Source organism: Solanum pennellii, chromosome 12, assembly GCF_001406875.1.
Source record: "Solanum pennellii chromosome 12, SPENNV200".
NCBI classification, from domain to species: Eukaryota; Viridiplantae; Streptophyta; class Magnoliopsida; order Solanales; family Solanaceae; genus Solanum; species Solanum pennellii.
Window position 1 is genome coordinate 80,720,378 of NC_028648.1, and position 17,914 is coordinate 80,738,291.

Sequence of the window (17,914 nt, forward strand, 5' to 3'; positions counted from 1 at the left end):
ATCACGTGCTTGTCCAACTCAGTAATTTTAATGCTACATAAGGTCGGTCAATGGTCATAGGGGTTTAAAATAGAGTTTCATCATGTTTAAGGGTTCATTTGGCAAAATAACGAGTATAAAGATTCAAGTGAAACAGATACAAGTTAGGGACCTCTCAGGTTATTCCACCTTATATATGTATATAAGTTCGATAAAATTCAGATTTCGCACTACACAATAGCCTCCTAAAGGAATTTTTTTTCATTTTCTAGGGACTCAAAACTGAGAACTCTAGTTGAGGATGAATGCATCGGGCAAACAAAAATTTTCACTAACAAAGTTCAAAGTATGAAAAAAGGAAACACGCGATTAGATTTAACATCTATTATATATATATATATATATATATAACTTTAACTTATGTGTAATTTCTGTCGGACAAGGTTCGGATGTACTCCTCAACTCTACCTGACTCCGCCTTGACGTGAATAGACCTTGAACCGTACCAACCACAACCTACATTGGTGGATTCGTTGTCACCAACAAGGATTATGGTGGAACAGTGTGTATTACTTCATTCTTAACCAGAGGTCACAAGTTAGAATACTCTGAATACATAATCGTCCTTATTAGGAAGCGCTTAAACCACCACGAGACCCGAGGTAGTCATTGTCATGCAAATGCCTTCAAGTCCCATATCTCTCCAGTATTTAATACTCTTAAAGTTCCTCACCTAATGAATTAGGTTCCGTTTTTGCAAAATTCTATGTGAAGGAGTTAGGTAACAATTTGGTAACGATAGTCCAATTAATATTTATATGGGTCGATGAGAGAAGAAAAATTATTATTCATTTCGATTAAGTTTCCTTCCTATTAATCTCGAAGTTCTAAAGATCGTGGTTCTCGAACGAGCAATAGAACAAAAATTCAGGTAAAATTTACGTTTTAGTTAACTTCAGTAGAATTGGATGACTTTACTTATGTGTGAGAAATTTTAAAAGTTAGATAACTTTTATGTGATATAGAATAAATAATTATTAGTAAATTCACTTATGTGGAATAAATATTCCTTCCTATTAATATCGTAGTTCGAAATGATTTAGTTTCAGAGCTAAAGATTGTAGTTCTCGAACGAGTAATAGAAAAGATTTTGAAGCTTTTTAAGTAGTTAATTTGCATTTTTTAGTTTTCTTTGATTGTTTGTAAATTCTATTATTGAGTTTCAGTATCATTGTATGATGTATTTTGATTTGTTTTTTTTTTAAAAGGCGTAATACGTAAACAGATACTCAAACTTGGTCTTAGCTGACAAGTAAGCATCCGAACTTTGAGAGTGCACGTGTAGACGACTCAACTTGATCCTCTGTTTCATCGTTCACACGAAAGGAACTCGATATGGGGCTTTTAGATCTGTTAGTTGCAGCATCAATGCCAGTCATTCAAATTCTTTTGATAACAGCACTTGGACTAGTTCTTGCATTAGATCGATTCGCCATACTTGGAGAGGATGCAAGGAAGCATTTGAATAATGTGAGTATATAATATACCTTTCTTGTTGTGTAGTTTGCTCGTTGATTCCCATTTTACTCGTGTTACTTGTACGTGAATTTGTTAGTTTATTCTGTCCTCTGCACTAGTACCATGACCTTTAAAGAGCGGATAATTATACTGTTTATAGTAGATAGTTGATGTTGAAACCTCTTCAGCTTCTTCGTTTGTTTAGTTCTTCGTATTTTGAAGAGTTGTTCACCATGGCTAGAACAGACAAGAAAAATCACCTAGTGTTCTGTCATAGGATATTGATGTTTCATGTTGTGTACTTTTCGATGAACAGATTGTGTTTTACATATGCAATCCATCACTGATTTCAAGCAACTTATCCAAAACAATTACATACGAGAGCATGAAACGATTGTGAGTTTTCGAGATTTCTAATCTCATGTGTTGTTATGTGTTACCCTGTATGTGCCCCCATTAACTCAGTTTGTTATTGTAGGTGGTTCATGCCTTTGAATATCTTCATCACTTTTATCGTAGGTTCGATTCTTGCTTGGATTGTCAATCAAATAACAAGACCTCCTAAACATCTACGAGGCCTCGTTATAGGCTGCTGTGCTGCAGGTATGTATAAACAGAAAGAACATCAGTCACGAAGACGATGCTTGTAATTGATTTTCCTCAGCTTTCATGTTATGCGGCAACTTGACATTAGTATTCTCGCCAAAATTATGCACTCCCTTCGTTTCAATTTGTTTGTCATACTTTCTGTGTTAGTCCATGACAGGTTTAAGACCACGAGAATGAAGAACATTTTGATACATTCTACGTGTCCTTAGTTTATGACCTTTCGTGCTTTCTCAAAATCCCGTGCCAAGTTAAAACAGACAAACATAAGTCTTTTCTTACTTTCTCCACGTAATTTTGCGCCTGCAATGTGGACAGGAAACATGGGCAACATGCTTCTCATCATAGTTCCAGCTGTTTGTAAGGAGAAAGGAAGCCCATTCGGAGCGCCTGATATTTGCCATACATATGGGATGGGCTATGCTTCCCTTTCAATGGCGGTATGTGTTTTAATCAATTAGTTTGCTTCACAATACTTTCATGTTTGGGATGGTCTCCGATGTGAAATTGTGGTGTTGAATGCTCCATGCCTCGATCTGTTTCAATTTGTTTGTCTGGTTTTGACTTGAGACAGAGGTAGTATCAGCTATGAGCTACCTCTTCACTCCGAAGAAAAATAGCAAAAACTATTAACTTTTCATGCAAGGAAAATCTAATGCAATGTTTCTCTGGTGATTTCACTTCTTCAGGTATGCGCGGTTTTTCTATGGTCTTATGTGTATAATATTGTCAGAATATCATCAAGTAAGAGCCCCGAAGAGGTTGAAGAAGTTAACGATTCCTCCATAAGTAAATCTGTTAGAGAAAGCTCCATAGCAGAACTCGGAGTCTCCACGGAGCCACTGCTTCAGACACATAATTTAGCACTATCAGAGCATCAATCTGAACAACTTGCACTGCCCTCTACTAGATTTGACGATAAATCTCAGGTTTATTATGGATCACATTTCAATCATGCATACTCGAAATTAACTAGTCCCTCCGTTTCAATCTGTTTGTCTTACTTTCATTTTTAGTCTTTTTTCCTTTTCACCTGGCATAACGAGTGATTATTTAAGACAAGTGTGCTTTGGATTTTGATCTCTGAGTTTAACAGGTATCGCTATGGACTAAATCGAGACAGTACATGGGAGTGCTTTCAAAGAAGATGAACCTGAAGAAATTATTAGCCCCTTCTACCTGCGGAGCGGTATTCTCCCACTGTTATCCTATCTGTCTTCTGAACTCCTTTGTATTGCGTGATTGTGTTAGTTCGTATCTACAACATGTAACTTGTTAGATGTTTCCGTCAATATGATAGGCAACTCAGGGTTCGTCTTGTTTACGATCTAGTTATTGTGGGAGTAGTATTGACCATTGGTCCTGTATAGATTGCAGGTTTTGTTGTTGGACTTATACCTCAGATCAGAAATTCAATTATAGGTGATGCAGCTCCTCTTCATGTGATCCAAGATACAGCTTTGTTACTTGGGTATGAGACTCTCTTAACTTATTTAAATGAACTAGAAGAGGCAGCTAGCCTTCGTATCTTAATGCACATATTTAATTTATTCGGAGCTATAAGAGCAGGATCCACTTTTTGGTGAATATGAGTTGAAGCAATAACAAGAATATTTCTAGTAGAACATCTTTCACAATCCCGAGAAAGGGTTCACTAATAGACGGAGTGATAATTCATTCGACTCATTCACATCCAGATCATGAATGTATAAAACAAACATTCAAACTTGACCTCAGCTTAGCAAGTACTATGTACTCCAACGTTGAAAGTGCATATCTAAACATCTCAACTCGTCTTCACTGTGTTAGTTGAACATTTTGAATCCATTGTGCCAAAAAATAGCTTAATCACCTGGAAAAAGATGGGATGTTTGAACTGAAAAAGGAAAAGTTCAGTAACATAATAAAATGACATAATACATAAACAAAAACTTCAACTTGGCTTCAGCTAACAAGTAAGCACTCGAGCTTTGAGAGTACATATCTAGACAAGTCAACTTGGTCTAAACTCTTAACTGATAACTAAATACTCCAACTTGTTCTCATTTTATGTCTAGATGATCATTTTATAAGTTGAAGTATTCAACTGATACAGTGAAAACGAGTTGAGGTATCTAGATGTGCATACTCAAAGTACTTACTTGCCAACAAAGGTCAAGTTTGAGTCTGCACTTAAATTGTCAACCCTTTTGTCTTCTTGAAGAAATTGATATTTACATTTCATCAATGACTGCAGAGATGGAGCTGTTCCGCTTCTAACGCTGATCATGGGAGGTAACCTTTTAAAAGGTTTGAGGGTCACAGTAGTTCCGAAATCTATTCTTGCTGGCATTATCGTTGTCAAATACATCGCGATGCCTGTGATTGGTATTGGTGTTGTCAAAGGTGCTTCATGGTTAGGCTTAGTACATGATGATCCATTGTACAAGTTTATGCTTTTACTTCATTTTGCACTTCCACCAGCAATGAACATTGGTAAGTTGATTCAACAAGTTATGTTTTTGTTCTCTCATCAACCATCTTTTGTGTTCTAGTATCATTTTTATTCGAGTTAATGGTGAAAAATACACCTAAAGTATCTCAGTTTTTTGAGTTTCAAAACGTACCTGACCTATCATGTGAGCGAGTTTCCTTGCTAAAATTGATGGTTCAGGTGTGTTTTGAGGAATAGTTGGTGATAGTTCAGGTAGAAAACTCACACACTTAATAGTTCACGTATGAAACTAAAAGTATCGGAATACTTTGGGTGTGTTTTTTGACCCTTCACTCTGTTTCTGATAGACCTTCGGCTCAAATAAAGAATATAAAAAATTGCATGAAAACAAAATAGAGTAGCCAATATTAAAAATCAAGCAGATATTGTTATTTCTTTGTGTATATATCAATTCATCATCTGTTAATGAACGTATCATTTGCTTCATCTTTCTCAATTACGTATAGTTGTTATAGAGAGATTTGACTGTTTACGTGAACACGGTTTTATTTGCAGCAACCATAACACAGTTGTTTGGAGCTGGTGAGAGTGAGTGTTCAGTGATTATGTTATGGTCTTATGCATTGGCTTCAGCAGCACTTACACTATGGACAGCATTCTTCATGTGGCTTGTATCATGAGCACTAGGAAAAACGTCAGACTCCACGTTTGAGATTATACTGAATATGTTATTGTCGTTTTAGAAAAAACCGAGATTAGAAATGAATTAAATTACTATAGGAGAAAAATGATGGTTTTACTTATGTACAATAAGGATTTGCACCTCGGAAATATGTATCGGTTCTTTACATCAAATCAATCTAATTTACCACGGTTAAGCGATTTAAGTTATATTTCTATAATTATGGTTGCCTTCTCAAACATATAAAATTACTAGTTTCCGTGCACGCGCTTTGCGCGTGTAACCATGTATTATTTCTTAAAAAATAATACAANTGGGCAAAATGGTAATTCAACTTTTAAGTTTTGAGCTTCATGCTTATAATAATACTAGTTTCCGTGCACGCGCTTTGCGCGTGTAACCATGTATTATTTCTTAAAAAATAATACAACTAAATAATAAAATATGTCTAATTGAGATTTCTTACTTTGTTTTACTACTAATTGTGACACCCCAATTTTCTGACCTCCAAGTGAATGCATCGAGATAATAATATGAGAAATTAATAAAACAAACTTTGTTTATAATTCAAAAAATAAGTTTGCAAAGCAAAAAGGAAAAATAACAACTATCTAAATTAAATTTCTCGATAGTTTCGTTTTATTGGTAGAATAATGTTAGAAAAAATAGTGTAAGATTAACTTTGAGTGAAAGGAAAACAAAACCTTTCAACTTTTTTACTTTGCCTTTTGAATCTCCTAATAATTATAATGAATGTGTTTAAAGTATTGTATTAAATTTTTATCCACAAATACTTTAAACTAATTAGTTAACTATAAATATTTAAAACTATGATGTAAAAAGTCTTATTATTTATATTTTGAAAATCAGAATATTTATGAATAACTACTATTTCTATATAAAATTTAATTTTCTCTTTATACATAACTTATCCACCATTAATATAATATTATATGTTTCACCTTTTTTTCCATAAAAAGAAAAGAAAAGAGTAAATATCCTATTTTATCACATTCATTCTTAAAGATAAAAATTAATGTATATGTAAAATTATAAGTACGAAGCAAAAAAAAAAGAAAAGGTACAAATGAGCAAGATAATTAGGCATTTCATTTTATTTTTGTCTCTGTAGTGAAACTGAACATTTGAGCATACAAAATACAAATATGAATTATAGCAACTTGCTAATAAAACAAGAATTCAACTATATGAATAGAGATAAAAAAAAATCTTATTATAATTCTTACTACAAATAAGTATATAACTAACACATCAAGCTCCGATGCTTCAGTAATTGAATTTTTGTCTATTCTCGTGACTGCAGAAGAGAATCTCACAACTTTCACCTCAAATTATGACATTATTTCACATGTTTAGAGTTCCTACGCACAAGAATTGTAGGAGTGGTAAATAAAAGTTTTTCTTGAAAAAGTTAGATTTATAGAACAAAATTATGAAAACATGAAAAGTCACATGAATTATTGTTAAAAAAAATATAAAAGAGATAGAGATGAAATTTAATTTTAAAGATACATGAATCTACTTTAATTTCTTGTCTATAAGAAATAATTACTCATTTTTATTTTTATTTATATTTGTGTTAGAAATTTGAAAGGTCAAGATTATGGAATGAGAATAAAAAGATTATATATATGAAAATTATAAAAGTTTTAATTTATTAGAGGGACAAAATAGTAATTCAACTTTTAAGTTTTGAGCTTCATGCTTATAATAATACTAGTTTTTGAAACGTGCGTTGCACGTTTATTCTTTATTGTTATACAAATTCGTATAGGCCTAATCTAACGTTGATAATTATCAATTATATTATTCTTTTGTATATGTTGTTTTATGCAAAAATAACAATGTCAATCAATTATTTTCATTTAATTTGGTTATTTGTTTGCAAAATAAAAAAATGTTGAAAAATATAAACTAATTAAGATAATATAGTATGTATTGTAGTGGTGAACTCTTGCTCTAAATTTAAGAATGAACACAAACATATCGAACAAAATTATAAAAGACATAATGAATAAATATATATTTACCATGTTAATGAGGGGAAAAAATGACCAATAAATTGATTTTACATAAATTTATAGGAATTATAAGATGATGAAATACAAAGGTGAAGTGAACTTATATTTTTTGTTCACTTTATACAAGAGATCATCACCAAAAGATCTATTAAAAGACAAAAATAATTGCAATAAAAAAAACTATGATAAAATATGAAATCAGTAAATAAAGTGCAAATATATGCACACACAAAAAGAAGGACCATTTGAGCTAGATAACGAAGGAATATTAGTAAAAAAAATACACATATAATGATACCACCGACTTTGAAAGAAGTTTCATCATATAAATTAAAAAATTATTAAAAATATTTACACATAAATATTGTTTTCGGCTATTCTTTATACTAAAATAAAGACATTATCGAAATCGAAAGAAGGGTCATTATATGTTTTGTCTCCAACATTTCCACGATGAATTAATATAACTCTTAAAACCAAAACTCAATATTGTTTTGTACTGAATTCCAAAAGTAGAAAATGAGTATGAATGCATGACTATGAAAAGCTTGTAGAAGTTAAGAATATAGAACTAATAAGATGATTTTTACTTTGTTTGGTAGATTATTTGACTATGTGATTGAATAATATGAATTTTTTTTCAAATTTATAGAATCCTTTAAAGAATATGAAAAGGTCATGATTCCATGGAAGATGAGAGGAATTAAACATTTTAATTAAAGTAATAACTAAGAAACTAAAACTTTTAATAAATGTGAAAATATGTAACAACTTTTTACATTCAGATTCAATGTATTTTGTTTAAAAGTCTATTAATATAACTTTAAAAGTTAATGAAAAGTATATTTTTATTTCCAACTTTTGATGAGTATGGTTAATTAATTAAATAAAATATTATTAAATGAAATTATCTTTTTAAACTTATATCTAATTTGTAATGTAAAAATATTTAATAGAAAAATTATCTCTTTTGGATTAGTTAATATAACACGTGAATGAGCGAAAAAAAGTAAAATCACTAAGATAAATGCAGTCATAGTGAATAGAGTAATTCTTTGATAATGTGGTACTAATTGATATTCTCAAAGAAATTATGATGGGAAAATTTTTTATTATGGGGAAAAATGTATACAAAAATGAATCTTTTTGTCTTTGCAACTATACAAATTCCAATCGAATACTAAAGGGTGATGAAATTGCAATATTTCTTAAATAGACTATTAAGGACCTTTTAAACTAATTGAATTAGATATGAACAATAAAAGAAGAAATATTATGAAAAGGAAAAAAAGAAAAATAAAATGTAACTATTTAATAGTTAATAAATTAGATATATAATATTTTAATTTAGTATAGGGACAAAATAGTAATTCAACTTTGAAGTTGAGAGCTTCCCAGTTATAATAATATATGATATGATTCAATTAGTAAATCAACTACTCCATATCCAAAACATGCTATTAAAATGTCATCAATGAATTTTTCTTCTACAGCTGGAAAATTTACAAATAAAAGTTAATTAAAAACAATTTTGTATCTCAAAAAATTAAACTTAAAATTGCTCTGTCATTCAGCAGCTGTAACATTGATTCTGTTGGAAAGCTGTAATTAGAAAAAAAAATTATAATTAATAATGTTATTTTATGTAATCTTACTAGTAATATCCGAAGGTAGAGTTTACGCAGAATTATTTCACATGGCACAGGTCTCGAACTAGGTCACAAGTCCATCAACCTTTTGCCACTTGAACTAAGCCCTCGGGTGGGGTGCAGATTAAAGATTTCAATATACTCGCAAAATGATTCTACTGATATCACAGATGTAAAAGGCCAAGCATAGAGGATGTCAATGCAACTTTCTTCGTAATACAACAACATACCCAGTATATTCCTACAAGTCGAATTTGGGGAGGGTGGATGTACGTAAACATTACCCCTGTAACCAACCTTTGTGGGGGTAGAGAGTCTGGCTAATGCAACTTTCTTCCTAATAGCTAAAGGATTTAATCATAGAAATGGCAGAAATAGCAAATGATTAGTTCCACAACTTGAATGCATACAAACTAGCAGATAACAACTACGTTTCAATCCCAAACAAGTTATGATCAGCTTCGAGTCCTCCTTGACGTGTCAATCGATTTAAGCTTGAATTTATACAAACTAGACTAGTAAGAAATTAAAAAGATTTTATACCACCAGAAATAGCTAACCAATAAGATAATCATCCAACATATACGTACCACATAGTTACCACAACCTTCAATGTATACAAACTAGCAAATAACAACTACGTTTCAATTCCAAGCAAGTTGTAGTCACCTACGAATCCTCATGGTATAAACTTAGTCTCCACAGAACAAGATACCAAACTAGCACATTTTGAAACATTGTGTTTTGGAGAAGGAAGAAGACAGATGGAGAGTTTCTTCCATAGTGATTTCTCACATGGTGTTTGTTGTTTTTGGTATGTAAAGAAGGGAAAGGGGAAAAATGGAGGGTTTTGAGGTATGAGGGAATTTGTACAAGTGGTGTGGGAGAGGGAAATGGACAAGGGGATAGTGAACTAATAATGTAATTTTACACCACTTTTTATGTGATGTGACAGATGGAACCAATAAATCATGTACCCATTGAAACCACCATATATACTATCTTCTCAAATCTCAACATTATTTAGGTCGTCAAAATTTCAAAAACACAAATAAAGAAAACAATCTATAAGAGTAAAGACAGTTGAAAGCCTCTCTAATGTCATACAATCCGACTAACATTTCTGTAACTAAATAAAGTTTATGCAAAGTGCAAAAGACGATCGGAGGGGGGAAAAAGGGTGGGTAGGTGGGTGGGTGGAGTGGGGAGGGGAGGCTATGAATTCTGTTAAGTTTGACAAATATGTCTGCCTCCTAAATTTTCCGTGAGGTTTAGGGGTGTTCTCATCTAGAATGGTGTGTTCGCGTTGCTTGAAGGCGAGGCCATCACAGAAAGGATTTCTGTGACAGAAGACATGGCACTCAGAGCAGCTTTCAGGACATCTTGTGAGCATCCGGGCTTCACGATTGTACGAACCTGGAAAGTAGATGATAATATAAGAAGGCATGCACCAAAACCAAAGTTTAAATGAGAGCATGTAATCGTGTAGCCAAGCTTGGATAGCAGGTGGTCATGATAAATAAATGATGCTATAATTTTACTTGAGTGTAAATATGTTCTTGCAGAGCAATCATCACCTTGTCCAGATACTCTTGCAATTTCTTGATACGACCCATGTAATCCTGGTCTTCAACGCAAAGAGTAATAGCCTTTGCGTCAGCACCAGGGCCATCAAACTGGAGGGGGCCTGGGTTTCTGTAAACATCATCGAGCAAGAACTTTGTCGCATTTTGACTCAATAATCTGCACGAAAAAGATACACATCAGTTATATGCACACAATACACTTTAAAATGCCAGCTGTTAAGAGAGCTTTTCCTGGGAATTCACATCTAATTCCTACTTTTCAATCACAAAAGCTCAGCTTCCTCTTAGGCTACGCTTGTAAATAAGCAAATAATCAGGACATAGACATACTCGTATGATTTGCCCTTCAAATCTACAGTGGCTGGATGCACAGCAGGCTTCCCAAGTGATGCCTTGCCAGGACCACGACCATACCGCTTCACACTCATCATAGCCTAGATTTTGAACACACAGTGATAAGGTCAATCTTTGTCCTCTTTTCTTTTATTTGTTTTAGGTAGCTAGTGGGCAGTGTGCAACACAAGTACAAAATACAGTAAGGATCTTACAGTTATAGGAGCAGCCCCACAGCGCCACTTGTTGACAGGATTCTTCAAGTTAGTCAATGTAGCCATGTAACCATTGAGGCCAGCAGCCAAAATATGATAGCAGATGTGACCAAGTACCTGGCATGTAATTCTTGTTACTATTTTTCTTATATTGTAACAATCTTATACTCCCTCTGTCCCAGCACAATTTAAGTAATGTACTTCCATTTTTTGTTTGTCCGGATTTTCCTATATGTAGAAACAACTTACTTAAACTTTCCCATATACCATCAATGAGTTGATATATAGTCATACAAATATCTAGTACTTCCTCCATTTCAATTTCAAATTGTTTGCCTGATTTTGACTTGACATCGAAATTTAAATAATAAAAAGAGTTTTAAATTTTGTGGTGTTAAACTAAAGATATGTAGAATATACCAAAATGCTCTTCAATCTTGTGGTCTTAAACATGTCACGTGAAAAGTTGGAATTAAAGAGTTGCCACAAAGGGAAAGAGACATTCTTTTTGAAACAGACTAAATAGGAAAATAAGACAAACACATTGGGACGGAGCGAATATTTATTTTAGACCATAAGGTTCAAAGGTCTTTTCTTTTCTAAAGCCACGTGTACAACATCACATAAAATAAGACGGAGAGAGTTTATCTCACTTGAAAGAAAAAGAAAAGCTAGGAAAAATAAAAAAACTTACATATGCATAGTCACAATCAAACTTTGATGGCAATGATCCCCGAGCTTGATAACCAAAGAAATGGCAAATTGCATTAAATTTCTTTCCCTTGTAAGTTCCTTCTTTCTGTAAAGTCATACAAGATACAAAACATGTTATGTAAAGGTAACGCTGACCAAGGCAGAAAATATCTAAATCAAGTGAAATTCACTTTTTCAAATGAAACAGCTATTCGAAGAATAATGTCAATGATTTTGAAGCAAACTAAGTTTACAAAGAAGGATTGCTAGTGAAAACATAGCAATGGCTGAAGGATCTGTATGACATATGCAGTAACAACCTTATATGTTCAATAGACTTTAGTACTAGCCATGGACATGGTAATGTAGTCAATACTAGTGTACACGGTTAGGTAGTCAATACAGCAAACATTAAGCTTCTGATGAAGGACCATATGAAATAGCCATGCCCAGTATAAGTCTAAGTCAAAGCAAATGAAGAGTTCATGTAACATAACCTTGTTTTTGGGAGGAAAATTTAGCAAGCAGCGTTAAGATTTAGCATTCCAACATAAAAAGTCATGAAGAAGAGCTGTATTTCATAATATAAGAAAAGAGAAATTGATTGAATTTCCAAGGTCTAAATATATTGTGGTCCTAATCCTCTCTGATAGATTGTATGATTTTGTATTATAGGAAATCACTCTTGTAACTTTGCATCAAATAATTTCGCCATGAAATGTAACACAACAAGTCAACAACAATGTAGAAGGTTGGCAGAAGTCAGTGAGCTACTCACTTACAAGCTCAAACGCTTATAGTAGTAAAACAACATACATATCCTTACTAAAATTTCTTTCCTGTTTAGAGACGGGATATTACATTTATTTGCTCATAAAGAGAAACCATAGGAAATACTACATGCAACACTTAACATTCCAGAATAGAGGAAGACAGAAGCTATACCAATCGCTTATTCATTTCTGTTTCCACCAGATGAGCTAGAAGTTTCTCGGTTTCAATCTGTGAGGAAGAATAAAAGGATAATCAACTTAAAATGTAGGTCATACGTATATCACCAAACACACCATCCAAAGGGAGAATTAGTTACCTGTGATAGCTGAGCAGAATCATCTGATTCTGGGTGTAAGAGGAGCTACAACATCATAAGCATTTTATGTAAGAAATATCCAAGTGAAACTTAACTGTCATACCTGAGTACTCAGTTCCAACAATACATAAGTGGTACCTGTTTTTTTATAAAGGGCGGCAAGAACTCAAAGAGCGCAGATGCCCAAGGTGATAGTTGAGAGGAAATCTTATCAGCGGAAACGCCTTGTTTGAGCAAGCCATGAATTTCCTATAACACACAGGATCATAACAAGGCACTGTGAAAACCAAAAGTTTCATTTCCAACCAAGAATCATAGAAGCCCGCCAATTAAAGTTTGTAATTCTTTTTAGGTATATCTGTTCTCTTTTCCCTTTATTTCATCTTTCCTTGGGTGAGAGAGAAGAGGGTGTGATAACACACACTGGGGAGGCAGGCTAGAAATAGAACTCTTTTATTTGGATTTTACCTGCAGTAGAGCATATACTTCAGGAATACTTTCAATAAGCCCCTCTGGCAACAGGATCACACCATGGTTTTTATCTAAATCCAAAAAACTTAGTGAGCAGACAATTTTTTTTTTGAAAAGCACCTCAAAAGACAACAAAGAAAAGGTAAAGTTTTTATACCTTGTTCAGCCCTAGCTTGAACTGTATCACAAATTTTGTTTGTGATGTCAAAAAGAGTAAGCTTTGATGCAGATACCTCCTCACCAAGAATTACCTGCAAGATTATTTATTAACATTTTTAATACAGAACTTGCAAGTTCTAAACAGCACAATTACTTCATTAGTTTTTCAGTGAAGGTGTAAAACGAACCATATTAGGATGTGACTGCAGAGTGCACTCTAAGGCAACATGTGATGCCTTTCGCCCCATGAGTCGGATGAAATAGTAGTACTGAAAAGGAAAGATACCAGGTTATAGTAAAGCTTCGCAGAAGACATAGGTAGGAAATATAAACGATAAGGTTGTGAACATAATCAACAGACAGTCAACACCATCAAAACAAATTTATATAACAGAAATGAAACCCACCAGTAACATATTTAAAATTTACCCAAATATTCCATAGAAATTGGAAGAGATGTGAAGAACCTGAAATTACCTTTTCTGCCGAGAGCGCATCAGTGCACATATTGCTAATGAGTTGGGAGTTCACCTAAAATGACCACAAAGATAATAATAAGTTCCCCAAGGATTTTTTTATAATTTATTAGGATTTTCTTTCAGTTGAAGCACACACTATAGCATCATTACTAGAAAAAAAACAAGGTCTATCGTCAAAATGACCTACAAGTTTAACACTCGGTACCTGCTGAATGTATTTCACCTCATATTTCATCACTAATAAAATAACAAGTAAAAAGAACACTTAACCTGCACACCACCATATACAGGACCCTCAAAGTTTAAGTGGGGAGCATGACCACAAGTCTAAATGGCAATGCCTCTCAAAGGGAAAGGTGTAAGATGTTAACTATGTCTATTCTAAAAAAACAGTCCTTAGATGAATGTTTCTTTTCATATGATTGACATAATTGGACTAATACCTTGCATATTGTGTCAAAACCGACGTTTGTTTCAACAAACTGATTCTTTAGATCTCCATTTAATGTAACAGGAACTCCAACCACCTGGAGAAAAGAACAATCATAAAGTATGAACCTTCCATAGTGAAAGGATAATATGGAAGAGAATGCATAGGTTAAAGCTGGAATAGTGCGAAAACATTTGGAGAAAAAATTAGATTATGCACTTCAAGTCATGAAAAGTCAGAAGTATAACAGTAAATTAGATAAAGAGAAAAGCCTCAACCCGTGCATACTTTTGTTTGGCATTTTGCTTCGGCAAATGTTTCGGCCAGTTGAGCAGCATCAGTGTTTGATGTTACCCCTTCAAAATATAATGCATATGTTAGGATGTATATCTCTCTGTGAATGCACAGAAGATCCATAATGAACCAAAAAAACTGCATGATAAATACCTCCAATAATGATAAGGGCATCCAATTTCAAAGCTTTGCATGCAGCCATTGCAGCATTAACTTGCTCGGTTGTTCTAATTTGATCTTTTGTCCGGCCCAGCATGTCATAACCACCTTAAGGGGGAAAAATCAACTAATGATAAGCTTAAGGCAAAACGGAAATATACTGACTTCATTCCAAACCAGATTTTACCTTGATTCTTATAGGTGGCAAGAATATCATTGGTGATCTCTAGGGTTTTCTGTGCAAATAAACCTTCAGAACCACCTGTTGACATTTGAAAAGGAGAGATTCAGCAGAAAAAATTATGACACACAGCATCGTAGACATGACATGTAAGTGACACTCAAATGGTGTAGCAGAATTCTAAGGGTTTACTGCCCTGATGTCCCAAGAATAGATGGCCAGGACATTTCAACCAGGAGAGTATGAGAAACAATCTCAAAGTCTAGCAGATTTGTAGGAGTACACGTGCAGACGCATCACAGAACATAGAACACCAATACAAAAGACTACTTACCCAGAAAACCAATCAAAGTACTGTTAGGATTGTGAATTTTAAGGGCGTCATGAATACCCCATATCACATTATGTCCACCAGGAGATTGTCTCCCGCAGAAAACAATTCCAACCCTATAAAGGAAAAAGAGTGAGTACAATGAAAACATTAGTATACCAGAGATGCTTATGATGCTCTTTTTTGTTGTTGGATAAAGTAATAAATCTCATTAAACAAAGGGCAAAAGCTTGCCCATATAAAACAAGTTTATTTCTCTTAAAAATGAATAAAGCTCATTTCACAGAAATCCACGTCTCAGTGAACTTTTTATCCTTATTTCTATACATAAATAAATACATCAATTTTGAAAGGAACTGTTAGTTTTAGAATTTTAGTCCCCTCAGTAAGATTCTAAAGACAATAAATGCAAATGGAATTCCAGAAACAACTAAAAGGAAGGATGTGTTTTTTTTTCTTTTTTTATGGGCAACTAAAATGAAGGCTTTTAGTCACCTAAACAAAAGAATTACCATACGCCTACTTCCAACATAGACTTGGAGCAAACAGCTCATGATTGCAACCCTGATGTCATTGATTACTAACTGTAGATTTTTTCTTTGATGAAGTAAACTAAAGATTATTAATGCATACCTCTTCGCTGGATGCTCGGTAATTATCTGAGCATCAGAGACTTTGGCAGTTGCCCTGAGAAAATGGGCCAATGGCTGACCATAAGTGTGAGGAAAAGACCGACTTATTACATGTTCACCAGAGGGATCTGCTGCAGTGGTTGCATCACCTAGCTCTACCCGCACAGTAGTACCCTGTTGTAATTTAACCAGATTTAATGAACTCGGGATTGCAGACAGAAAAATCTTTCATCCTTATAAGAGTAAGTAGGATTGAACTCTCTGAGCAGCTATCAAGAGCAACTTTTTAGTGGATATCGATATTATAGATACAAAGAATTGAAAGCACATTTCATTACCAATCCAGTGGAAGTTGATAATTAATTCAAAATGAATACATATCAAACAGAATAACCAGATGAATGAACAAAAAGACTTCAAAATACATTATCGCATGCGTGAAAAAAGTCCATACAAAATCGTCCTTGATTTACACAAAAATAAAAATGCATTATACACATGTTCTGCAAGGATTAGACGCCATATACAAATTCCCCCTTAGGTATCCATTAAACAAGAGACAATCAGCATCTCTTCCTGGAAACACTTGACAGGTAAGTAGAATGCGTTTTCACTTTTCCTTTTTTAAATCCCTGATGGCAAATGGTCCATCGTTTGAAACTCAGTAAATAATGAATCCACCTTCTACCTTTCTCCACTTAACATTCTCTCTCTTTTTCTTCTAACAACTACACGATAACCTTACTTTTAAATTTGATTAATCGTATGTAAACACAATCAACAAACTAGACCTCAGTCCCAAACAAGTCGAGGTCCGCCATATGAATCCTAACTTCTTCACTCAAACTCATTTCACATCATCATCATACTAATAACTCATATATAAACACAACACCTACAAAATCAACAGAAATTCCTGCCCGCTACGAATAACATATACAGCAAGAGACACCTAACACGAAAAACTGTACCGATACAGATTGAATAAGAACGAATCTGATCTACAACGTCAGATCTATTATATTGTTAAGGACATTAGTATACCGAAACAATCTACAATACATACATTTCGCCAGTACTTATTTCCCGATTTTCCAAATGCAAAACATAATCATCTTCTCCATCGCATCAACAACATCAACAACAACAACTTATCTAACGAATCACAGTTCATAGTAGAGCAATAACAACGAAAAAATACACAAAAAAATGCAAAAAAAAAAAAAGAGAAACCTGAAGACAAGGAGGAAGCTCAGGTTGATACTGAGATCGAAGCTTTTGCAGATCAGAGAGTTCTCTAGCTATGCCGTAATCTGCATCCATTTCTGATATTTTTCACCTACTACGCACACACTCACTCTCTCTGTTTGTGTTTCTCTCTCCCCCCGCTCTGAAAATACGGTTTATATATGAGGGATTAAAGGGTGGCGATACGACCAAGTTAAAGAGAAAATGATGGAAATGGTCCTCATTGTTTTGTATATGTTCAAAATAGTCCCCTAAATATATTTTAAAATAATTTTAGTCCTTTAAGTTTATTAAAAGTTAGTTTTTTCTTTTATTTTCGTTGAATATTTTGATTGATTGTATCAGTTAGATTTGAGCGAAACACAGAAAATAATAATTTAATCAGAATTATAGAGGACTCGCATCGTATCCTAAAAATTAAATTAAGCATTCAAATACTGAAATTTGCACCTCAAAAATTGCGCAAGTCTCTCTATATTCTCTTATATATAAACCAACAAGACTAGGAAGTATGAACTATCAAAACACTATAGAATTATACCGAAAGCAATTTAAATGTACATTAAATTAATACATTTTTCTTTTTATGAAAATACATGTCAGGATCACTTTTAAACACGTGCATTAACAAAATGCTAAAAGAAAAAACTCAGCCCACACCTACTTCACAACTAGACGAGTATAGACATAAAGTAGTAAAAAA

General features: G+C 33.5%; 2 protein-coding genes across 2 annotated transcripts; one reads left to right on the forward strand and one right to left on the reverse strand.

Annotated features, from left to right (window-relative positions):
• The first annotated feature begins 715 nt into the window (after positions 1-715).
• On the forward strand, positions 716-5,428 carry LOC107007655 (protein PIN-LIKES 3-like). Its single transcript, XM_015206348.2, has 10 exons — positions 716-910; positions 1,248-1,509; positions 1,814-1,893; positions 1,976-2,100; positions 2,422-2,543; positions 2,793-3,032; positions 3,200-3,292; positions 3,474-3,574; positions 4,340-4,578; positions 5,093-5,428. The coding sequence occupies exons 2-10, from the start codon at positions 1,375-1,377 to the stop codon at positions 5,215-5,217; spliced, it is 1,260 nt and encodes a 419-aa protein (XP_015061834.1). The 5' UTR covers positions 716-910; positions 1,248-1,374; the 3' UTR covers positions 5,218-5,428.
• Positions 5,429-9,868: 4,440 nt separating this feature from the next.
• On the reverse strand, positions 9,869-17,355 carry LOC107007353 (pyrophosphate--fructose 6-phosphate 1-phosphotransferase subunit alpha-like). The gene is made up of 19 exons (XM_015205943.2): positions 17,197-17,355; positions 15,965-16,137; positions 15,335-15,447; positions 15,007-15,081; positions 14,814-14,927; positions 14,655-14,722; positions 14,380-14,463; positions 13,935-13,988; positions 13,646-13,726; positions 13,456-13,549; positions 13,296-13,369; positions 12,966-13,076; positions 12,828-12,872; positions 12,683-12,739; positions 11,739-11,843; positions 11,045-11,161; positions 10,827-10,930; positions 10,488-10,653; positions 9,869-10,326 (listed from the first exon to the last, which is right to left on the reverse strand). The coding sequence occupies exons 1-19, from the start codon at positions 17,284-17,286 to the stop codon at positions 10,198-10,200; spliced, it is 1,854 nt and encodes a 617-aa protein (XP_015061429.1). The 5' UTR covers positions 17,287-17,355; the 3' UTR covers positions 9,869-10,197.
• Between the last annotated feature and the right edge of the window lie 559 nt (positions 17,356-17,914).

Excerpts from the sequence above, each read along its gene's own strand:
- LOC107007655 (XM_015206348.2), top strand. The coding sequence starts at position 1,375 with ATGGGGCTTTTAGATCTGTTAGTTGCAGCATCAATGCCAGTCATTCAA. Across the intron at positions 3,033-3,199 it reads GATTTGACGATAAATCTCAG|GTATCGCTATGGACTAAATC; the intron begins GTTTATTATGGA and ends TGAGTTTAACAG. Across the intron at positions 3,575-4,339 it reads GATACAGCTTTGTTACTTGG|AGATGGAGCTGTTCCGCTTC; the intron begins GTATGAGACTCT and ends CAATGACTGCAG.
- LOC107007353 (XM_015205943.2), bottom strand. The coding sequence starts at position 17,286 with ATGGATGCAGATTACGGCATAGCTAGAGAACTCTCTGATCTGCAAAAG. Across the intron at positions 15,448-15,964 it reads ACCGAGCATCCAGCGAAGAG|GGTTGGAATTGTTTTCTGCG; the intron begins GTATGCATTAAT and ends TTTCCTTTATAG. Across the intron at positions 14,928-15,006 it reads TGCCACCTATAAGAATCAAG|GTGGTTATGACATGCTGGGC; the intron begins GTAAAATCTGGT and ends TTCCCCCTTAAG.